We start from the raw sequence: 23,943 nt of genomic DNA, 5'->3' as shown, positions 1-23,943 counted from the left end.
ACACAGTTTAAAGTGCAGTGAAGCTGCTGGAATGAATGAGAAGAGAGTTGCGTCGTAACCAGCAATAAGAAGCTGATTCGGAAAAAAATTTGGCGCGTTGTAGCGCATATTTAGTCAATGACATGTACACACAATTGTATGTACACACATGTATTTGATCACTTATTTTTGGACATTTTAGTGGAAGCTGAGCTTCCCTTGCAGTCTTAGAGCAATCGCCTCTGATTATGACATATATTTATCCATCAATTTTCCACACCGCTTATCCTGAACAGGATGGCGTGACGGGGGGGTAAGAGTGGGTGCTGGAACCAACCCATCTGACTTCAGGCAGAAGGAAGACTGCACCATGAAGTCCTCGCCTAAATCCTAAATTTGTCTTAAATTTGACCCAAGCTTGCTGTTTAGTGCTGGGGGGAGGAGGGGTTCACATTTAATCCTCCATGAGGTGTGGCCTGACAGACAGAAATAACCTTCTGGAAAATGCCCCGCCTCTCGCCCAGAGTCAGTTGGGATCGGCTCCAGCACACCCGTGACAGAAAATGTATAGATACGAGAGACAACTAACATAAGAGTTATCAAAACAAAGGATGCTGAGTTTTATCAACTGGTACAAGATGAGCTGTATGGACGCAGTCTTGGATCAAATGAGGTTTCCTACTCATACAACTTCATCTCCACTGAGCGAATAGCGGGACAGTTGGATGTTGAGCCAGATGTTTCGCCGTTGAGTCCATTCCCCTGGAGCCTCGACTTCATACAGACGGTCTCTGTAGTCTTCATTCAGCTGCAGAAACTGCCTACACACTAAAAACAGAGGCATTTTATTACATAATGCATAAAATAAATGTCTTCTTTCCAAATAAATGCAACACCCATGTTTTGCAATTGATGCAATAACAACTTATTACAGCAGTTTATTATCACATCCTGTCATGAGTTCAATAATTTTATCAGAAAATGTGGAGGACTTAAAAAATGTGGCATTATGACATCAGGAGATGAAATATTCTTGTACATTACAAATTGGTTCACAGCGTGAAGGCTGTGGCTGTGTTTATGAGCCATAATTTGTACTTGTTATCATGAAACTTAAACGCTTGTTTTGGTCATGTGTCGTGTTAACACAGGTTGTGGCCCCACCTCTTTATTTTAAATACATATTTTTACATTTTCTACTCTGGGTGTGGCGTTTTAATAGAATTTGAGGGAAAATGTATAGAATCATTCATTTCTATTACATTCTTATGTCACTGTAAGTCTCAAACATGCGACTTGGTTAATACAGATTAATGGGGGGGGTGCATCTGTTGGTTGATTAAATCAGAGGATGATGTAGTCTGACAAGACAATCTTCCTGGGATAAGAGAAAACTTAAAGTCAGATGGAGCATGGACATGTTGAGGGAAGCTATAGTAGCGCAATATACACAGATGTCAAAGAGAGGCTCAAAGGAGGATTCTTTGAACAATCACTTTAAACTGCTTTTGTTGTAGAGTTGGTCTTTTCTGTGCAAGAATATTAAATCATCGAAGCGTATCCAGGTTTCTTAGATATCATCCAAGTAATTTGAAGTCGAACATGAATCATGGTTGTATTGGTCCAATTTGTTTAGTACATTTCCATTTGAAGACAACGAAATTAAAATTAAAATGTCACTGAAATTCCCACTTGAGTCAACCTTCAAAAGAAATTAATGTTAAAAAAACAATCTGAAATCCTTTTGGGTTTATATACTGCTGACATTTAAAAGCTTTATATTTAAATATTGCTTTTATATGTGGAACATTGGAAACTGCTCCAACCTGCAATCATGCTGGGTGAAAGTGGCACACTGATTCCCAGCACCTGCTCGCTGGGGAAGGACGAGCAGAAATCACTCAGCATCTTAAGTCCCAGTCCTCTTTTCCTCCAGCTTGGCCTTACCAGCACAGTGTCCAGAACAGGCAGCTGGTAGCAGCGGCTGCTCCAGCTGTCACACAGACTGCCTGAAACACCACACAGATGGGAGTCAAGTGTGTACAGCATGAGCAATACTGTAGTGTACACTGATAAAATGACTTGCATGTTATATTTTTTTTTAATATACATGGAGTACAGTACTGTATATGTTGCTCTTTGTGACTCGCTGTTGTTTTGCAGCTTCTCGCGGACCGTTTGCGGGATTTAAAAAAAAAAAGTTTTTTTTTTTTTACCTGTTTGTTAATTGAATTGGACGCTACTTCTCGGATTTTCGTTTATCGCGGGTGGTTTTGGTCCCCATTAACCACGATGAACGAGGGATTACTGTACCATATTTTTCGGCTAATAAATTGTTCCGGAGTATACATCGCATTTGAGGGGGGTAGAGGGAGGGGCTTTATTATTTAAAAAACAAAACAAAACAGACCAAGAACCGTACAGCTTAGACTGGCCAAATGTGTACTGCTTCACTCCGAATGTTCTTCAAATGTTGCGTTCCGTTAATCAGAGTGCCCTAACATAGGAGTGCCGGAGCCAAGTGCATCAGGCACTACAGGTGGACACAGTTCAAGCGCGAGCTGCTGATTGCTTATAACACAGGTTGCATTTGGAAATTAATGGGAGGGGAGCGCACTCCGCCTCTCCGAACACACAGAGTGGTGTTTGGAAGTCAGAGTGAATTTCCTGACGGCAGCAAACGAGCTCCGAATTGTGGCCAAAAGTAGAATCCTGGTCACCTTTTGGTGCTGTAAATCCTTGTTGTGTGGTAAAGAAGCCGCATGCTAAACTAGCGATATGTCCCACATGTATTGCCATGACTACTGTTGCAACACCAACACTAACTACTACTACGACTACTACTATCCTTTGGAGGTTGGCAAATACTTTTAGTGCATTACCACCACCTTCTGGCCACCAGCGGGACGTCTGCTACAAATTGTAAAGCAAACAAGCAAGTGTAGCATCTGTTGGTGAGTAACATACACATTAAGAATGGTTCAATTCTTCAGTTCCAACTAGAGCCACTTTACTTTTCAAACGCTGACTCCCTGCCACATGGGCTCCTCATCCTCAGCTCCTCCATCCATTAGTCCATCCGCACCATCGCAGACAGTCCATCAGGACTAACATTTGAGCTGAACAACATGGTGCCGTTGCAAAAAGGCTCCCCATTAAAGCTCAAAAAAACAAGTGCCCTGTGGATGTAAACCAGCAATGGTCAAACAGCGCCAACTTTTCCCTCAATAGCAAGACACCTTTGTGTTTGACTGTGTAGAAGCCAACTGCTTGGCCATCTCGCCACAGCAATTTGGCGCTCTCTGTGCGGGGGTGCAGGGAGAAGAGTGCTTCCTCATGTGAAGGCCTCTCCACCACCTGACTCAACAGGAACATAACGAGCCTCTCCATTAGGGACTGGACCTGAGGAAAGCATGTTGCCGAATGGTTAAAAGGTACTTTGTGTGTTGGCGTGAAAGTATTTTTGACATCGGAATCAGACATTAATTTAGAAGCTAATATTGTTATCGAAATCCAGGTCACTAAATTCTGAAACAATCTCAGAGTGTGTTAACTTGACTCTGCTGTCACCATCACCCGATTCAGCAAGACTGCCGGCCTATGTTTTGAGACATTAATACATTAATTACCTTAATACATTTCCTCACTCTTATTTTTTTTTTCTCTTCCCTTCCCAAATTGATAAAAATGTTAACTGAAACAGAAAGAGTTGTTACGATCGTTTAGGTTCTGTTGTATTATTGTTATTTTATGTTAAACGCTTTTTGTTATAGCCGCAGGTGTTGTGAAAACACTATAAAAATAAAGATGTATTGTATTGAAACAAAAGCTGCTACTTTTTCCAAACTGTTCATAACAAGGATCAAAATGTTGGAAGGACATATAACATTAAAAAAATATATATATGTAACTGGGATTACCGGAAGCAAGTCAGTTCTTGATTTGCAGGACGTCCGTACAACATCATTCACAGACCACCAACTTCCATACAAGTATAAGGCTACCACTAGAAGGCAAGGGGAGAGCAGGGAGTGTCAGAAGGAGTGTGTGTATATGCATGTTTTTGTTCATGTTTGTATGCCTGTGCAAAAATGAGTCATCACACCTTGAGCTGGATCATCAGGTGGGTGAAGTGCCAATAACGAAGATCTAGCTTGGTCATCCTCAAATAGCTGCAACCATTTGATGTTATTTGCTCTTATTTCCAACTGATTGGACAGACACAATATACATTCCTTGAAACCACGGGAACACCACAATATAATGAGAACATAATTGTGCTCGAGGACCTCCAGACCTTAGAAGTTTTGGATGATTGAAACCAGGCATTATCTTCAGGCCTGGACTTTAGTGACAAAAGATACTGTTCAGATGCTGATCTCAGGTCAGTTTCGACAACAGGTGGCATGTCTACGGGGAACATCTTCCTGCACAAAATTTTCAAGTTCATGTCCACATTGAAAACAACAAACCGTGAATGCAACACGTGAGTTTCAAAGAATCGACATCCACCCAATCGACCTTCTTCAACGTTCATTTAGGCCGCCATAATAAACAATATAAACCTCGCAGAAAATCATTTGAATATGAAATGTTAACTTTACAGTCAAATGTATTTGCGCATTCGGTGAGGACAATCATACGCCACTTTGTGAAGTTTGTATCGCTAACGTTGCAATGCTGAAAGGGAAAAAAAAATCTTTGAAACATCCAATCGACAAGAATACTGTAACCTACTTTCCGAAAGATTCAGTTGTGACAAGAACGAAAGATTATCAGTGTATTTTTTTAACAGAAAGACGATAGATCCACCTGTTCCTATACTGCTCTTCCTTGACACACCGCACACCTGACAGCATTGACCTGACTTGCAGCGCCACCTTTCGCGAGGAAGTGGTCACCACGTCACCTTGTACAAAAGCATCAAGTTACAGACACGAGCAGGAAAATTACCGGAAATAAAATACTTTCTAAATAAAAGTTTCAAAGTGATTGCGTGTAATTGTGCTTTTCTCATTTGTTATTTTTTAACGATCACGTTGTCACTTTTTCTGAATAGAGAAAACGGAAGTGGTTAGCGCATTCTGTGCGCGTTTCTCTGTCCTTTGCGCACAGGTTATTTTATTTCCCTAATTTTATTTCTTTGTGTGGAATAAAGACCCACAGCACTTCGACGTATTTTCTTCTCTGTATTCCAACATCACAACTCAGTACGAATACCTAAGTTCTATTATGGATTCTAAAAACAAGAAAGCTGTTAAAACTCTGGCTATATGCTCCTTATTTGAAATTTTTGTCCCCTGGCTTCTTTTTTGTTTAGATGTTTGTAATATGTGTATGTATTAACAACATGTTCATTTTGTTTTCTGTTTATTGAGAATTGTATTATGACTTGTTCGAATAAAGATTCTATTTAAAAAAAAAAACTCAGTACGAATCAATTCGGGTCTCTGTACTTTTTGATGTTGTAGAGCGCGTTGGTCCAAAGAAAGCATGAAAATATAACGAGGCAGTATGCAAAAGAAAAGGCGGGCAGTCACGCCCCATGTTAAACAGTTCCAAAAAGACATAAAACACATAAAATCCAGTGTGATCCCGTGTAGCCATAAAAGTTGGTGTGTGTGAGGAGACAGACAACTCCATCCACCGCCCCTCCAGCCTGTCCTCTCTGGTTGGCGCCAGCAAACAAAAACATTCGAGATAACAGCTACATGATGTTGATTAAACATGTTCGCTGGAAAACCCCACACAGGTGGGCGTGATTAGAAAGCAATAAAGAAAGTAGTAAATCACTGTCAGCAGTTATTTGTACGTATCCCTCTCTTTATCACACTGAAAATTGTCATCACAAAATCGTTGACAGAGGATCCTCTCTTGCCAAAAGCAGAATAACTGCTCTATCTTTCTCCTTATGAATAGGAGAAAACCACAATTTTACACCATATCCAAACCCAACATGGAACAACGGTGCAATACAAAATCAATATCTTTTGCAGAACTGGGTGGCTCAAGGTGTGTGGTCATTCCGCCATCTAGTGGATGATCAGGGAAACTGGCTCTCATTTAAAAATGTGCCCTTCACAATATCACGTGTCAAAGATCAGAATTTCATTTTTTTAAGGAGTTCCTCAATTTTTCAAGCACCAGATTCAGAACACGGAACTGAAAACTTTGGCAGCTCCTTGCTGTCACCACAGCAAATATTTCATCAAAAAATACACGTTAACCTTTTAAATGAAATGTATCCATCAGTGAACTGCTAAGGAAAATGTTCAATACTGAACAAAACATCTGTATTTTATTTTTTTTTTTGTGAGAACGACATTGAAACTGCATATCTATTTTACCATTGCATCGCCACAGACATTCTGGGAAGACCTTTGGAAATGGTTGTTTTGAAAAATCCATTTGGAATAGGACAAGTAAAAAGTGTGATGAATAATGTATTACTGCTGGCAAAATATTTCATCCACACACCGCAAAAAGGGACACCATTGGGAACATGAGGGAGCACCAAAACCTCTGGGTCTGGCAGTGTTAAAGGCAGGTGTGGATGAAATATTTACCAGCTTCCCTGGTGTGTGTGTGTGTGTGTGTGTGTGTGTGTGTGTGTGTGTGTGTGTATATACCCACACACACACACACACACACACACACACACACACACACACACACACACTAGGGAAGCTGGTGCCACACGTTGCGTCACGCAATTTAATATATTTAATATATATATCTAAATATATCACTCCGTTACACACACACACACACACATATATATATATATATGTGTGTGTGTGTGTAAGAGAGAGATATATATATATATATGTGTGTGTGTGTCTGTGTCTGTGTGTGTGTGTGTAAGAGAGAGATATATATATATATATGTGTGTGTGTGTCTGTGTCTGTGTGTGTGTGTGTAAGAGAGAGATATATATATATATATGTGTGTGTGTGTCTGTGTCTGTGTGTGTGTGTGTAAGAGAGAGATATATATATATATATATATATATATATATATCCATGTTCTAATCCCCATATCCTCACGAGAGTCGCAGTCATGCTGGAGCCTATCCTTGCTGTCATCGGGCAGTAGGTGGGAAACACCTTGACCGGGCCCGTACATAGTGGAGCCATAGCTGCCATGCACTGGAATAATGATATTATTGCAGTTTTAGCAGCAACATTGCCAGAAACAGCAACCTGTGCCGCAATCTTTGATGACGCATCCGACACAGTGGCGCAAGTCGATAACGTCACACGCACGATCCACGTTCTGCAATAATAATAATAACATTAATAATACTTGTAATCTGCACTTTCGAACTCTACGCGCACTTCCACGACGTGTATCCTTCAATGGGGACCGTAAAGTGTAGTGTGGGTAATAGTATTAGGATTGGGTAAATGGATTCTCGGGATTTTGTGAACTCACAAATACCGCGAGAATTCAACTTGCAGGCAAGGTTAATACTTAACAGTAAACGCAAATCCATGTCGCTTCTGCTGACTGCAAGTCAGCGACTTTTCTGTCAGCATCGCAGTATTAAAACAGTCAACATGGCCAGAGTAAGTAAGTTAGTTTTCATTAAAATATACGCCAGTTTTTATTGTTTAACTAAGTCGAGGTCATGTGCGCTCTGTCAGTCTCAATGTGTTATTGGTAACACCAATGACGTTGGAAGTTCCAACGTGTCATGTGTTCCAACTTGGAACACATGACACGAAGTAGTTACGTGTGTGGTATTGTGCGGAAATTATTTTTGAAATCGTTGAATGTATGCTATTCCATTAAAATTTATTTCGACAGAATGGCTATTGGCTAGACTTTTGACGTGCTTGTAACAGAAATTAATATTTGACTCAGACTATAATGAAAAGATATAACCAATGATATAATTGTAGTACAGTATACTGCGGGCAGGGGCACAGTTTGGATTTTTGAACTGGGATGAGGAATGGGGCGCAGGGACCAAGCGAAAAGAACAACTTTCTTAAACTAATGTGCAATACGTTTACATTTAATTTAGGTGCATTTTTCTTTTATTCAAGCACAAATCTTATCTTCAAACTGTGCATTATGTTAGTATGGCTTACAATAATATTCATTCACTTTTTTTTGAATAAAGCCTCTGCCTCGATTTTGTCGAGTGCGTAGAGCTACTACGCTTCAGTATTTTAATTTCGGTCATTATGGTGGTACTTGTAGGTCTTAGTGTTGTTTTATTTGGTACTCAGGTGAAAAAAGTTTGAGAACTACTGGTCTAAGTTACAGTGCATTATTTAACGTATAATTATATTGTATTTTCACAGAATGCATCTTTGGACAGTGCACTTTCCACATTCAGGTCAATATGCGGAGAGGATGGAGTGTCATTGGCAACTGCTGTCAGAGAGCAACATGGCAAAGATGAATCTGTACACAGGTCACTGTTTCACACGTCTACTTTGAGCATTTGCTTGATCAACATTAGGGAAGATTAAAGACATATTATTTCCATTTTTGATGTTAGATGGTGCAAAATTCTAACTACATATTTTGTTTTCCATGTAGACAAATATTTGTTTTAAGGGATAAAAAACACGATGAAGATGAAAACAAGTTTTGAGTGTGAAACCCAACAAAAACTTTTGACATTAAATGTAAATTTGCAATATAAAACAAAAAAAAACAGTTACATCTGATTGCTTTTTGTTGAGAAACATCAGCATGTCAACACAGTCTATAGACAGTGATCAGTCCAGCAAATACTCAGTATTGTCGAGATACTGACATGTTAACTTGCCTAGCCCGTGTGCAAATGTTGATATTTTTTCCTGGATAAACTAACCCTTGTCTTCATAGCGTTCAGGGTTGCAATCCAAGAAGGGAGAATCTCTTCCTGTATGTTCTTCTGTTACCATGCAGTGTTACATTGACCACATTAATGTAGCTCAGCTAAGGTATGCCGTAGTGTAGTTGTTTTTAATACCCCTTATTAAAGATTGCAAGCACTATGAATACAGCAGATGAATTCCACAAAATTCCCCCCAAGCCATTTTGAATCCACAATCTGTTTACAGTCTTCCAAGTCTGTCCAGTGAGTCCTCGGACAGTGCCCATCCCTATGACAGTCGCGTAACCCAAATTTGTACGAAAAGTCAAAATGTACTGTAGTCTATTATTAACCGACTACAACACAGTACTGTAGTAAAGTTGTGATTACTGTAAATCTTTGTCTGTCAAATAAAAAACAGTGAGTAAAGAGGTAAGTAAGCATTTTTTTTTTGTGTGCTGTGTAACACTTTCGTCTTATGCTGCCGTGAAAACATAGTTTCTGATGTACCGTTCCTTACCTTGCAAGGACTGTTATTTTGCAACTTTTGACAAGGGCTCCACTGCAGCTTCACGCCAGAACGTGCTTTAGAACAAATCCAACGAGCTCCTTTGTTAATGTCTGTCTAGATGCCGTCCACCGGATGTGGTTGTTTTTCCACGTTGTGTGGAGGAGGTTAGCGCTCTGGCGAAAGTCTGCCATGACAATCGCCTTCCCATGATACCGTTTGGAACGGGAACTGGCCTGGAGGGTGGGGTAGGAGCAGTGAAGGTGAGAGAAAATACCATCAATAGATCTTATATGTCTTGTGACAGCACTGGAATAATTTCACACTTTTATGTAGTTATCATTACCTTGGGAAACGGTCTGCATTAGGGATGGGTAACTTTCACATTTGAAGCGGTTCCTTTCTGATTCTCTGGACCTGGGAATCGATACCGGTGCTCAACAGTACAAATTTTCGGTACTTTTGTTGTGTGTCGGAATAAATGTTACATGTATTCACAAAAATTGCAGATACATTTCGATGAAACAATTATTTTTCAATGTTTAAAATGTAACTCGCAACACATGATGATCTTAAAACAAATGAACCAGAGGATGTAGTAGCGATCAATGTATATAACATTTAATAAATAATAAAATCTAAACAATACAAACAATAAGTTTAATATTACAAAATACAAAGTATGTCCTAACATACTTTTGCACTGAACATCAAAAAGAATGAATTTAACTAGTAATACAACAAGAGAATATAAATAATTATATTAGTGTATACAGCGGCCCGGTGTCCAGTGGTTAGTGCGTCGACCTCACAATGCAGAGGTGGGTTCGATCCCGGTTCCGGCCTTCCTGTGTGGAGTTTGTATGTTCTACCCGTGCCTGCGTGGGGTTTCCCACATTCCAAAAACATGCATGGCAGACTGATTGAACACTCTAAATTGTCCCTAGGTGTGAGCGTGAGCGCGATTGATTGTTCGTCTCTGTGTGCTCTGCGATTGGCTGGCAACCGGTTCAGGGTGTCCCCCGCCTACTGCCCGAAGACGGCTGGGATAGGCTCCAGCATGCCCTATGACCCTCATTAGGCTAAGCGGATCACAAAATGGATGGATCAATATTAGTGTTTACGTTTTGCAAGAACACGTCTGCCACGTGCATCGTGATCGGTTTGAACCCAGTTTGGAACAAATAATAACAAAAAATGACAGTTGGAAGAGGACGCGAATGAGAACAAAGAGAATAATTGGAATAAAATTATTTTGACTTCAAAATGGCGCCGCGAGAGTGGCTGCCTTTCCAGCAGCTCCTATATTTTGTTGTTCTACTTCTTCCTTTCATAACTTTGCTGCTGTGAATTGTGAATTTCTCCATTGCGAGACTAATAAAGGTTTTCTTAATCTTAAATTAATAATTTGAATGTATCCCACGCAGTACGTAATGCTCACTCCATTTTGGCCCCAAGCAAGGGCCAATACAATGAGTCAATACCGAGAAGGCCACCTGCCATGCATAACCAAAGCATGCTAGAAAGTGCGTGTCTTCACCATTGCTGCAATGTATTTCATAAACTGCATTGGTTTCCCTTGGCGACAGGCAAATATTGATCGCTTCCAAACCCAGAAATGTATGTTGAGCGTGTGCGAAATCCTGTGTGAGTGAGTGATATCATTACGCTGGTGTGCAAGCACTGCTGCGTTCAATTGCGGCATGGAAAATCGACAACTTTGCTAACTACCGCGCTTCGGAACTGAAACATGGTAGGATTTGATTTAATGTGAATCAGTGCCCCCATAGTACCAAGCCAAAGAGGTCTCTACTCAAAAAAGTACTGACTTCTGCACCCATTCCTAGTCTGCACTACAAAGCACACAAATAATATCACTAACTTGCACGCTTGCATACAACTCCTCACCATTGTGTTGAATTTACGTGAGGTACTTTAAAAAGGCCAAGTAATGTAGCCTCCCTTTTCCTTAGGGCGGTGTGTGCTTCAGCCTGAGGAAAATGAACCAGATTTTGGATTTCCACCAGGAGGATTTTGATGTGACAGTTGAGCCTGGTGTGACCCGAAAAGCCCTCAATGCCTACCTGCGAGACACCGGACTGTGGTTTCCTGTTGGTCAGTTAAACCCCAAGCCCATGTTAACTGAAGTCTTGAGTCCAGAATCACAAATGATAGAATGTCAAAAATCTGCAAATGTGACGGCATAAATGACCACATTCCAATCCACCAGTGGATGAAAGCTCATTTACAAGAGCCTTTCCGGAACCTTTTCAGCCCTGCATGCTAATCACCATCCCAACAGAACTCGAGCACATTATTTATACGTCTTTCTGGACATTGTATGTCGGCAAACAACATCGGTTTTTAGCTGTTATGTAAATCTGCCCATTTAGATTTAAAAACAAGAAAAAGAAAAGTGACTTCTGACTTGTTAGCATGCTATGTATTCAGAAAAAAAAATCGCCATATGTCTTGTCCAAGGAAACCAAGACAACGAAAGTACAGTATTTATAAAAAATGATGAGATTTATTTCAGCTACCAAAAAATACAACAAAAAAACATGGCGAAGCAGCATTCACAGATCTGTCATGGAGCCTTCTCTCCCGAGAAGGGTTATCCGAATAAAGATGCGGATCCAGAGAATTTGTTTTCATTCCATTTTAGTTGATATGTCTTCAATTGAATGGTCCACCCCAAAATCACAGTGGCCCTACGTTCCTCCATGAACAAGGAAGAAGCCAATGAACTAACAAAGAGTTGGGCATCCATTTTCTACTGTTATCTATTTCAGGGACATGTGAGATCCAATCGCAGCTATCTTTGGACAAGAGGCTTGTTGTCACCAGTGTGAATGGGTGTCTGCCATTCACACCTGTGGAAATGATTAGATGTGTTTTTTGGAATGTGGTCAAAAGCAATTTGGACAGAACCCACGAAGAGAACATGCAAAGTCCATCTAGGGCCAAGCCGAGATTTGAATCGTGCAACAATGACTATGAGGCCGACGTGCAAGCCACATGCTCCAGCATGGTGAACAGTTGGAGACACAAACACAAACATGGTGCTTCGTGTTCGGGCCTCGTGGTGGGCTGCCATGTCATGAGTGGCACTGCAGTCATGTACTACGTGGGCAAAGTAGTATTTCTTAAAAAAAATAAAAATAAAAAAATTACAAATCCAATGTTAGCCCAAGACGTTTATGATTGTATGACATTTATTGTTTGTGAAGAAAAATGACCGCATTATCACGATATGTACCACGTGGTTGTAATACTGGCTAGAAAACTGGTGTAATCTACAAGTATCTTAAAGATGTATGAAATGCTATGAATGACCTTTTATCGTGTTTTCTGATGTTGGACAACAATGTTTGAAGAACAGCAGGTATGGTTAAATGTAGTGGAACAAAGCGGGGCCAAAGCAACGCAGTCCTTTCATGTTGACGACTGTAAGGACGTCTTTGTTTTCCAACACGTTCTGACTGCAAATGACTTAGCTGCTCCGTTTTGTAAAAATATTCAGAAAACAATACTAAGCTTGAACTTCCCCTTAGATCCTGGAGCTGATGCTTCGCTGTGTGGGATGGCAGCCTCGAGCGCATCTGGTACCAATGCAGTGCGATATGGAACCATGAGGGAAAACGTGATCAATCTGGAGGTGGTCCTTGCTGATGGGACTATTATCCACACGGCCGGCAAGGGCCGACGTCCCAGGTAAAAAAATAATAAAAATAAATAAATAATGGAACTCATTCCAAATTTCAGATATTGTCCAAACAAACTCATGCTCTTAGGAGCAACAATCATGGGATACCGCTGTGCTTATGTAAGTTTTCCCGCTGTCTTCATTATAAATAAACTACAGGAAGACTTCTGCGGGCTATAACTTGACAAACCTGTTTGTTGGATCAGAGGGCACTCTGGGAATTATCACTAAGGCAACTCTGCGCCTCTACGGTATTCCCGAAGCCACGGTGTCTGCGGTCTGTTCATTTCCTTCAGTGCAAGCTGCTGTGAATAGCACTGTGCAGATTCTCCAAGCTGGGGTAGCCATCGCTCGCATTGGTGAGCAGTTGCCTGCGCTAAGAACACATCACAAATGACACAATTCGCATGTACACAAATGCATATGAAATCCGTTGCTAGAAAAATATTGAGGAGATTGGTGTAGAATCCCGTCGATGCTAAGAACTGTTTTTTTTTTTTGTGTGTGTGTTGAAGAGTTTCTTGATGACGTGATGATCAACGCATGCAACATGTTCAGCTCACTGTCATATCCCGTGACTCCAACTCTATTCCTGGAGTTCCATGGTTCCGAACAGAGCCTTGCAGAACAAGTCAACACAACGGGTAAGTCTTTCAATGATATTCATGAATATATTTCAACGCGGCGGCCAACTGCTTAGCGTGTCTGCCTCCTGGTGCAGAGGTGCTGGGTTCGAATCTGGCTCCGGCCTTCCTGTGTGGAGTTGGCAAGTTCCCCCCGTGCCTTTGTGGGTTTTCTCCAAGTATTCTGGTCCCTCCCCCCTCCACTCCCACCACCACATTCCAAAAACAGGCATTGCATGAATGGCACACTCGAAATTGTCCCAAGGTGTGAGTGTGAATGGTTGTATGTCTATTTGTGCCCTGCGATTGACTGGCAACCAGTCCAGGGTGTCCCCCGCCTGCTGCCCAAAGACAGCTGGGATTGGCTTCAGCAGTCCCCGCGACCCTTGTGAGAAGATGCAGATCAGAAAACGGATGGATGGATGGATGGATATTTCAAAGCTCGAAACAATTACTTCATTTTAGGAGCAACTTTTGAGAAGTAGTTTTTTTTTTGCAGGTTAATCTTGCGGACCTGAAGCAAGGGATTTATGAAACAGAAAAAATATGACAGTATAACGAATGAACAATTGGTTTTCATTTTCTATATCATCAACTGTTGTTTTTTTTTTTAATGAACAATGTTTATAGCGGCTCACTGTATTTTGTTGTCAAGAAACTGTCTGTGTTGTTGTCATATTTGTCAGCCTTAATAGGGTTGACTTGTGAATGCATCAAATTCATCCATCCTTTTTTTAATTGATTGTTTTTACCCCGCTTATCCCCAAGAGGGTCACGGCTGAGCTGGAGTCTCTCTTAGCTGACTTAGGGCAAGAGGCGGGGTACACTTTGGACTGTTTGAGAGCCAATCCCAGGGCTCAACCAGACAAACATTCTCTCACACACACACACACACACACACACACACACACACACACACACACACACACACACACACACACACACACGCAAGCACACAGACCAAAGGACACTTTTTAGAGTTCTCAGTAAACCGAACATGCATGTTTTGAGAAGGTGGGCAAATATTCACCTTTGATGGCGTATTCAAGTGTTCTTTTAAAATCTTGACTTAGCATAAGAGCGGATTGCTGGTAAAGGCATGACCTGTCAAAACAGCAGGACTGTAGTTCTCTGCAGATTCGCTTGTAATGTTTTCTCTAATACAAGTCTGCAGATTGCAGCTTTTCAAATTTTGTACAGGTAACAGTCTGATTGTGTTCTCACTGCACAGCTATGAAACTTATGCATCATAAAAATTAGACATGATCTTTATCATGTATCCACAGAGGAAATCACCCAGGCTAATGGCGGCTCAGATTTCCAATGGGCTCGAGATGCAGAAACACGCAAGCGATTGTGGAAAGCTCGCCATGACGCCTGGTATGCTGCTCAGGCTCTAAGACCTGGTTGCAAGGTTAGCGACTGTAGCTCTATTCTCCTTTGTAAATGTGCAAATCCCCACAAAAGTGGAAATGTAGAACAAAACTGGGGGAGATAAATGGCGTACTATATTTGTTTGATAGTCCCACCATATTGTGGCAAGCAGGTTTTGCAATTGGCAGTATGTGTTCTACCATTCATTGTTGCATTTTTTTTGCCCACTAGTGTTCTTGGTGCCACCTAATGATTTTGTCTTTTTTTTTTTTTTTTTTTTACGTTTTATAAGAGATTTTTAACTTTATCTTAAGTGTCAATAAAATTACATATTTTAAAGAACAGTACAACATACATTAAAAAATGAATTTGGCGTCCTGGAATTGTAAGAACTCTGAAGTTCATTGTCAACTTACCATGACAACAGTGCGGTTTATAGCAAGTCATTTTGTTCTTTTTTTTTTCAAATTTCTTTTCCTACAACAACATTTTAATGCGGTTCAAACTTCAACTTTAACCTCCCGGTGTGTTTTATTGTAGGCCTATTCTACAGATGTCTGTGTTCCCATTTCCCAACTGCCTCAAATCATTGTGGAGACCAAAACTGACCTGATTGAGAACAAACTTACCGGTGAGCTCACTGCACACGAGACGGCTCTTTTCTTCACATCAGCAGTGACACACAACATAAAATTTGTTTCAAATAAAATAGTGCAGGGTTTGAAGCTGAGACGAACACAAATAAGAAATTGGTGTCTCGAGAGAATCCCTCTAAGTTACACGTTTATGATAAACCGTTGTTTGTTGTACTTATTTTGTTCACGGCGAAAGCGAAGCGAGCTAAGCAAGGCTAGGTCATTGTGTAATACTAGAAAGCTGCTCAACGGCATCCTGGGCACGAGAGTGTTTGAAATGACTATTTATATCTTTTCGCCCCCTGTTGTACATCGATCCATCCTTCCATATTCACACACAGAAAGCAAACATCATTCTGACAGGGCAAAGTTAACAGAGGTCTTGACAGTGTGGACTTGGAGAGCTCCAGTACCATGGATGAATCTCTCCAGAATTTCTCATTCCCGTTTTTACCACAAAACAGCTGAGCACAATGATGTCATGCTCACGCAGGTCCCATCGCGGGTCATGTGGGTGATGGGAACTTTCACTGTCTGATGGTCGTTGATCCCAACGACCCAGAAGAACTTCGGAGGGTCCATTTGTTCAGCGAGAGGCTGGCAAGGTAATGTTTTTCCATTTATTTTTATTATTTGTCTTTTATATAGACTGCTTTAAACTGAGACTCACACACTAACTTTACAATATGATCACATCCTTTTTTTCTTTTGTTTTTGTCATTGTCAGTCCTACACTTTGATGCACACGTTCTCTCGAGCATTGTATTTAGAATAGTTTTTAGTGTGAACTAATAAATATCTCCATTTCTCAGGCCACCATTACATTTGTTGTTTTAGAAATAGAAATACCGTAATATGTAATATGACTCAGTTGCCAGGAGAGTGCACCAAAGATTCTGGAGTGCCATACATTTGTTTGCTTGACCATCTATTAGTAGGCTACTTTCTAGTTAATAGAAGATAACGAACAGACGGGTGGTGTCATTATAAATCTGGGGTGAAACCAAGTGATGATGAGTGACTCAAATTCATTATTTTCGAAAAGGAAGGGTGTAGATAAATTAAGAGAGGCTGGTTTTCATTGTCTGTCCATTCGCCTGATGTTGACATAAATAAAAACAACCCCCCCCCCACCTCCCCCAAAAAAAGAAGCACCGGTATATGTACACCACGTAAATCTCTATATTGTCGGTAAAAGCCTACATTACGGTTAATAACATTTGAAAAATAAATCCACTATTGTATGACACAGAGAAGTAATATCACGATCCGTAACGTGTTGACAATAAAGTCCTGTACATTGAACAAATTCTTCTTTGCTCCACTGACCGCCTTTGTTCCAGTGACTGTTGTTGAAAAGGGAAATAAAGCAACAAAGCTCGTGGTGGGCTGAGATTACTGGACAGAACTACTTTTCTCCAAAGTCACATTTTAAAACTCAGTTGACACCACTGCATTTACTAAACCAAGAGGGAGGTTGTACGGTACCAAGTTCAATATACCGTAATTTCCGCACTATAAGGTGCACCTAAAAGCATTCAATTTTCTCAAAAGCCGACAGTGCGCGTTTTAATCAGATACGATTTATATATCGATCAATAGTCTGGACGTAGTATTTTAAATGTTCTGTAAAGCACTTTGTTACAGCTGCAGCAGTTGTGAAAGTGCAATATAAATAAAGCTGTATTGTATTGTATTCACTTTGGGGGAGCTCCATTTAGTGGATGCATAGCACAACCCCAGCCACTATTGTGCCTTCTATTCGTTGCGCCTTATAATGCGGTGCTCCCTATATGTGAAAACAGTTTTAAAATAGGCCATTCATTGAAGGTGCGCCTTGTAGTGCAAAAAATATGGGGAGTCCAAAATTTCACTTATCGGTATCACTCATGGTGGCAAACTGTAGTAAAAATTTGTCAAAAGGTGCATGTCCAAAGCTGACCTTCTGGTATTATAATCCATTCAAAGTGGTAGCTTTGTCACAGTTATCAGTACATGAACTTAACCCCACCTCACCTCCTTAAAAAAAAAAGAAACTAGATTATTGGTGCTTGTGCACATTCTTTTTAATGCTCATTTTTAGATCTATACCCATTTTTAGGCAGGCGTGTTTGGCAGCATTTTAAAGGGGGGATTCATTGCTTTCACTTAAACCCATTTTTACATCTGTTTAACAAAATAGGTCACAGAGACTTTTCAAATTTCAACGAAACTAAGTCTCTGCAACTCATGTTAAAAAAAAAAAAAGACAACTTCAGTGTTAGTCAAACTACTGAGCCTTCTTTCGTGTTTCACACCTCTACTTGGCCTGTGGTTTGTGTCTGCGCTTACGTGGTTGTCACGTGAGTCACCTACTCAATATGCTGTATTCTTACATCCGACACAATTTCCACATTTCAAAGTTCAAAAAATAAATTAAGACAAATTCAGAGCGGTCCAGTGATTCGGGTGTCGACCTCACAGTGCAGAGGTTCAATTCAATTCCAAACTTCTTATGTGGAGTTTGCATGTTCTCCTGTGTGGGTTTTCTCTGGGTACTCCGGTTTCCTCCCACATTCCAAAAACATGCATGGCAGGCTGATTGAACACTCTAAATTGTCCCTAGGTGTGAGTGTGAGCGTGGATGGTTGTTTGTCTGCGTGTGCCCTGCGATTGGCTGGCAACCAGTTCAGGGTGTCCCCCGCCTACTGCCCAAAGAAAGCTGGGATAGGATCCAGCACCCCCCGTGGTGACCCTTGTGAGGATAAGCGGATCGGAAAACGGATGGATGGATGGACAAATTAGGAGATTTTGTTTTTCTTTGCTGATGTGACTGAAATGCGTATTGTTTTTTTTTTACCTTGTAATTCTGTTAAAGAAGTCTTGAAAAGTCTTAAATTGAACTTGAAGAAACCTGTAGGAACCCTGATTGTTGTGACATGGATCATATCCGATGTCATGAGTAATTTATGCAGAAAACCAGCTGATTCTAAAGGTTGTCAGACATTTTCCTTACTATGTCTTGTCTATGTTTTGCCTGGGAAAAAATAAAATAAAATAAAACCTTGCTTTGTTTTCTCCTAGACGGGCCCTGGCTATGAATGGTACATGCACAGGGGAACACGGAGTGGGCTTGGGCAAGCGAGCACTGCTCTATGAAGAGATGGGATCCATGACGATGCAGGTCATGCAGGGCATCAAGGATACCCTTGACCCAAACAACTTGATGAATCCAGGGAAGGTTTTGTTGCCAAGAGAGCCTCAAAGTGAAAAGTGAACCAAGTAATTAAATTGTTTAGAACACTTTCTGTATATGGGCACTCCCCTCCAAAATTATTGGAACAGTGAAGCAAATCCCTTCATTTTTGCCGCTGATTGAAAATATTTGGGTTTGACATCGAAAGATGAATAGATTCAAGGATCAGTATTTCAGCTTTTCTTTCCGGGTATTTACATCTGGATCAGATACACAACTTGAATAGAAGCTTTTATTTGAACCCACCCATTTTTTTAATGTGATGAAGTAATGGTACATGTGATTGACGGGTGTGTCCATTGCATTGATTATTCAAACACTAAATAGTGCTAAATGTCAAAGCTCCGCAAACACAGGCCATCAGCAATACAATCACGTGGAATGCCCTGAAGAAATAAATTTTAAAAAACCAATGAAGGGTGAGGAAAATGATAGCTGTTGACGACAACAATATTTTGATCGCTGTTTTGGAAGGCGCGCTGTTTCATGGTACGAGTGATGGTACAATTGAAAAAGTTAAATATGAAATTGACCTAAAAACTAGACTCAAATTCAGCCTAAGGATGTATTATCCAATTTGGGCATAAGATGACGTCAAAACAATTGTTTACTAAGCTCTCGCCAGCTCGCAACAGGTCCATTTACAGCGTATAATATATCAATCAAATATGGTTAAATTGAACATACCAAAGCCAATGCCTTTAAAATATGCCTTAAACAAATGGTTAACAAAGGGTAATGCATAAGATGTGCTTTACAACTGGATCATACAGTTTTACAGAATTACTGTTAACTGTTGTTTTATGATTATTACTTTTCTTTCTTCTTTTCGAATGTTGTCATGAAATGACAACATGGTATTATTATGGTATTATTGATCACAAATGCTTTGAAACTGCTTGGTGTAAACATTATTGCCGGAGAGCGTTATTTACTCCCAAATGATGTCTCCTGATGAAGAACCTGACAAGAACAAAACCTGTTGATAGCATGGGAGATAATGTATCAATATGAATTGTGAAAACATGATATCCTTTTTAAGCTGCATAGATGTGATTTTAATGCAAGTATGTGCATGATGTCTATCAGTGATTTGAGGGAAGATTGCGAGTTAAAGCGCCAGAGATAAACCGGAAAGCACTGAATTAAAATAGAACGGCTGTGTGGGTGTGATAGGACGCCGGACGCCTCAGTGCACAGCAGTGGAAAATTCTGATCAGCTAGAAAATGAAACTAGCCGCCGTGCCCTTTGAAGGGAAAAACAGCTGTGAACAGAAAAACATCATTTCCATAGCTCAGACCAGTTGTAGGTTGACGTAACCAAAAGTAGCCTCTTCGGAGCTCTAAAAACCTCGGTCCGGGGGCGATCGAGCGGACTCGTCAGGGCGGAGCCCTGTTCCCCCGGACCAACAATTTCCGGTACCAGACGAAAATAGGATCACAAAGATGACTCCTTATCGAGAAATTCAATATTACATTCAACTGGCAGAACTTGAATACAGGTATTGGGGTGGCTTTTCTCTAATACTCTGTTTTATTCCAACTAACCTCAGTTATTATGAAGCCGCTGTGTCTGTAAGGAGACGTAGACAATATACTACTCTTGCTTGTCGGAAGAAACGAGCCAATCGTATGTATTAAATGTCTCTAACCCAAAATTGTTGGCCGGATAATGTAAAAATAGGAAGTATAGAAATGATACTAAAATATTATTATAAAAATTAATAAGTAAATGACGGGGCGCTTAAGACTTGATCAATCTTGACTCCCTCAATGATGATAGACAAATACTTATTTCATTTATTCATTTTTATTCTTATAATCATTTTTACTCATTTATTCGTTTTTAATCTTTTTTACCTGACTCTCCTTTTATTCTCATTGTAATCACTGTGTGTTGTGACATTATTCTCATTTGATTTTAACCTGAAAAATACAATTTTAACAATGTTTTTGTTGTTGACAATAGTATTCCGCATCCTGGAGTTACGATGGTTGATTAATGCATGTTTTACTATAATTGTCATATTAATAAATGTGTCGAAATGCATTATATCGTCTACCGCAGTTGTTTTTATGATTCAATTCATATCACCACTCAACCTTCGTCGATGAATGAAAGGTTGCGCGCTCGCTAAAACGGGGCCACGTGATCGGTCTCGTAGAATGAATAATTAATTAAAATAGTTTACTCCGGCGTAACGAATAATAGAAACAAATCGGAACGATCCCGACCGCGATTGTTAAATTAATTCTAGGTCTTTACCAATTGCTACAGAAGAAAAAAATCGAAGGAGAGCCGTCGTTAAAGCGAAGCGGTCACTTATTAACCTTTAATTCTCGGTTACTTATTAGAGTTAAAAATAAGTGAAGGCGGATTCGGGTTAGCTCCGTGAATTCAAAGGCGGTCAGGAACCTAGCCGCATCTCTTTCGTAATCGACTCGCATGACATAAAGAACCTCCGTCTTCCCCAGCCGTCCCGCGTTACAGCGAGGATGGGGCGAGCCGTAAACGGGGGTTCGGGCCCGTTAGAAGGGGAGTCGATCAGGACTGTTCCCCGATACAGTCCTGTGGATAACCAGTTCTGGCAGCTGTAAAGAAAGAATCTAAAATAACTTAAATAATACGAATTTTAAACTGTCAGCCAAGTGTGGAATTTACCAAAATGCATTTTGATGAGCAAAATTTCTGCATGTGTATCTTATGGACGGACAAGAAAAACTAACATTTTGGTATGGCACATAAGCTCTATTTTCGCATACCAAGAAAAGAATACTGTCCCTATTGTAAAACACGGAGGACCCTCTGTTCTGTTCAGGGGCTCTGGCAGATGCTATCTTGATTCTTTGTAGGCGACAATTAAATCTCATGATGTACAAAATAAAATTCAATGATTCTGAGTACTTTAATGTCTTCAATTTTGAGTCGTCGTGTGTAATGATTGACGCCGGGTGTGTTTATTGTGTTCAAATATTGCTGACTGTGGCAAGCATTTTGCATCACATGAGCTTTCATTTGAGAATATGAGCAGAGTTCTTTTGCAACTTGTGTTTTAGCAGGGAAAAATGTGCTTAGATTTATGGGAGTGGGGGATTGTGTTTTGTGAACTGTATCTTTCGGTGAAATGTGCTTAGGATATTGGCAAATGGTGACTTGATTGAGTAAATGTGTTGAGACAACTTGTCATTTGGTTTCGAGCAGGGCTGTCAAATTCATTTTTGGCGCGGGCCACAATTTAGTTACTATTTTACTAGGAGGGCCGTTATGACTCAAACTATGTGAAGAAGTCAAGAATAACTGTTGATTCAACTATTGTTTAAGTTACTATCATGAGGGGTTTGGTAACAAGAAAATGCTTAGATTAAATGCACTTATTACATATGGGAATTTAAAATTTTGGTCGACATTGTAGAAAGGATCATGAAAGTTGACATGTTTGAGCTGCTTTCGTGGGCTACATAAAATGATGTGGCGGGCCAGATCTGGACCCCGGGCCTTGAGTTATCTCCACTGTGCTTCGGAATGTCTTTTACTGTTGTGTTTGTGAATTCTTGGAGGTGTTGTGTCTTTGCCTGTTTGAGTTGCCTTGTGTATGAAAAGTGATATACAGTCAAACCTCGGTTTCGAACATCTCTGTTCTCGACCAAATCGGTTTCCGACCAAAAATTTCGAGTTTTTTATGCCTCGGATGACGACTGAAAATCGGTTCTCGAACAAAGTGAGGCCGAGCGCACTTGAATGCGCCACTTGACTCCTCTCGCCTTCCTTACACGAGGAAGTGACGCTTCCTTGTGTAGCGTTCCATTACGAACCAGACGTGTTCGATATTTTTTTTTTTTTTAGAAAAGAGCGTGGTTTCGGTTTTCGAACAAATAGGTTTTCGAACAGCCTTCTGTAACGGATTATGGTCGAAAACTGAGGTATGACTGTACAGTATAAATAAAAATGTGTTGCCTTGCCTTCCCTAGTGGTGATTGGTGATATGACAATATAACTTACAGTCCATGTCAGCACATCACCTGCAGATTTGCATTATTTGTGGATTCATCATTTTTTTTCTCATTTTTGGAGTTGTTCCCCAGGTGATCTAGGACAACCCCATCCCCCTCCCTCCAATGTATCTCTGTTTTAATGGAAAAAATATGCTATTTATATACATATGGGCGGTCTGGTCGTCCAATGGTTAGTGTGTCGACCTCACAGCGCAGAAGTAACCGGGTTCAATTCCAGCTCCGGCCTCCCTGTGTGGTGTTTGCATGTTCTCCCCAGGCCTGCGTGGGTTTTCTCCGGGTACTCCGCCCCCCCCAAAAAAAAAACATGCATGAAAGGCTGATTGAACACTCTAAATTGTCCCTAGGTGTGAGTGTGAGTGCGGATGGTTGTTCGTCTCTGCGTGCCCTGGGATTGGCTGGTGACCGGTTCAGGGTGTCCCCCACCTACTGCTCGAAGACAACTGGAATCGGTTCCAGTACGCCCCGTGACCCTTGTGAGGATAAGGTGATTCAGAAAATGGATGGATGGATGTGTCAAAGTACCACTCCTTTCTGAATAAGGTGCTTTTTTTGGAGGAACAAGGTGTGAGTACGAGGCTGCAGGATTGCGCTTGCGATGAGTGTGCTCGCGAGTGTGTGACAAATGATGGACACCTTGTAAATGATTGCTTCTGTCTCTGATTGGTTGGTTTTGCTCTGGCGTAGTGGGTCACGTTTCAAATTAGATGGGGCCGGGGATTGCTGACTTTTTGACAGATCACGTTTATCTTGCATTACCAGCAAGTCATAATGACTGATTTAACAGAAATGAAAAACGTTTTTTTTTTCTTTCGGAACTGCCAATTCCCCCTTGGATTGTTCATTTTCCTCTATGGCCCGTGTAGCAAACATGACTCACCACATTGCCTTCCGCACAGCTGTTTCCTGTGGCAGCCTGCTCATGCTCTCTGTTTGAATGACTGTTGCGCCAATTCTGCCATAATTTAGCCAACTATATTTTACTCATGTATGCAAAGATACCTCCTTCTTTATTATGTGACTTTCTATTATTCACCCTAGTGTCAGAAGTGTATT

At 40.7% G+C, this 23,943-nt stretch overlaps 2 protein-coding genes across 8 annotated transcripts; one reads left to right on the top strand and one right to left on the bottom strand.

The window, feature by feature from the left end:
- Nucleotides 1–227: 227 nt before the first annotated feature.
- Nucleotides 228–7,152, bottom strand: fam169b (family with sequence similarity 169 member B). 6 transcript variants are annotated; one of them, XM_019878194.1, is made up of 8 exons: nucleotides 5,407–6,552; nucleotides 4,792–5,185; nucleotides 4,277–4,406; nucleotides 4,085–4,187; nucleotides 3,900–3,985; nucleotides 3,219–3,381; nucleotides 1,806–1,988; nucleotides 228–807 (listed from the first exon to the last, which is right to left on the bottom strand). In XM_019878194.1, the coding sequence occupies exons 2-8, from the start codon at nucleotides 4,836–4,838 to the stop codon at nucleotides 662–664; spliced, it is 858 nt and encodes a 285-aa protein (XP_019733753.1). In that variant the 5' UTR covers nucleotides 4,839–5,185; nucleotides 5,407–6,552; the 3' UTR covers nucleotides 228–661. The 6 variants fall into 6 exon arrangements, with proteins under 6 accessions (XP_019733753.1, XP_019733754.1, XP_019733752.1 ...); XM_019878195.1 differs by having other exon boundaries at nucleotides 4,829–5,185; XM_019878196.1 differs by having other exon boundaries at nucleotides 696–807; nucleotides 1,806–1,855; nucleotides 1,927–1,988; nucleotides 4,277–5,185.
- Nucleotides 7,153–7,433: 281 nt separating this feature from the next.
- ldhd (lactate dehydrogenase D) lies at nucleotides 7,434–19,315 on the top strand. Of its 2 annotated transcripts, none has more exons than XM_019878190.1 (11): nucleotides 7,434–7,548; nucleotides 8,293–8,405; nucleotides 9,425–9,566; nucleotides 11,277–11,418; nucleotides 12,858–13,017; nucleotides 13,169–13,368; nucleotides 13,525–13,653; nucleotides 14,919–15,046; nucleotides 15,547–15,637; nucleotides 16,135–16,246; nucleotides 18,705–19,315. In XM_019878190.1, exons 1-11 carry the CDS (start codon nucleotides 7,474–7,476, stop codon nucleotides 18,895–18,897), a joined length of 1,485 nt encoding a protein of 494 aa, XP_019733749.1. In that variant the 5' UTR covers nucleotides 7,434–7,473; the 3' UTR covers nucleotides 18,898–19,315. The 2 variants fall into 2 exon arrangements, with proteins under 2 accessions (XP_019733749.1, XP_019733750.1); XM_019878191.1 differs by having other exon boundaries at nucleotides 7,435–7,552.
- The last annotated feature ends 4,628 nt before the right edge of the window (nucleotides 19,316–23,943 follow it).

This window comes from Hippocampus comes, unplaced genomic scaffold (genome assembly GCF_001891065.2).
Source record: "Hippocampus comes isolate QL1 unplaced genomic scaffold, H_comes_QL1_v1.1 scaffold37, whole genome shotgun sequence".
NCBI classification, from domain to species: domain Eukaryota; kingdom Metazoa; phylum Chordata; class Actinopteri; order Syngnathiformes; family Syngnathidae; genus Hippocampus; species Hippocampus comes.
This window is presented reverse-complemented; position numbering and strand designations above follow the sequence as displayed.

Excerpts from the sequence above, each read along its gene's own strand:
- fam169b (XM_019878192.1), bottom strand. The coding sequence starts at position 4,516 with ATGAACGTTGAAGAAGGTCGATTGGGTGGATGTCGATTCTTTGAAACT. Across the intron at positions 3,986-4,084 it reads ACCTGATGATCCAGCTCAAG|TGGTAGCCTTATACTTGTAT; the intron begins GTGTGATGACTC and ends CTTGCCTTCTAG. Across the intron at positions 808-1,805 it reads TTCACCCAGCATGATTGCAG|TGTGTAGGCAGTTTCTGCAG; the intron begins GTTGGAGCAGTT and ends CTCTGTTTTTAG.
- ldhd (XM_019878190.1), top strand. The coding sequence starts at position 7,474 with ATGTCGCTTCTGCTGACTGCAAGTCAGCGACTTTTCTGTCAGCATCGC. Across the intron at positions 13,654-14,918 it reads AGAACAAGTCAACACAACGG|AGGAAATCACCCAGGCTAAT; the intron begins GTAAGTCTTTCA and ends ATGTATCCACAG. Across the intron at positions 15,638-16,134 it reads GATTGAGAACAAACTTACCG|GTCCCATCGCGGGTCATGTG; the intron begins GTGAGCTCACTG and ends ATGCTCACGCAG.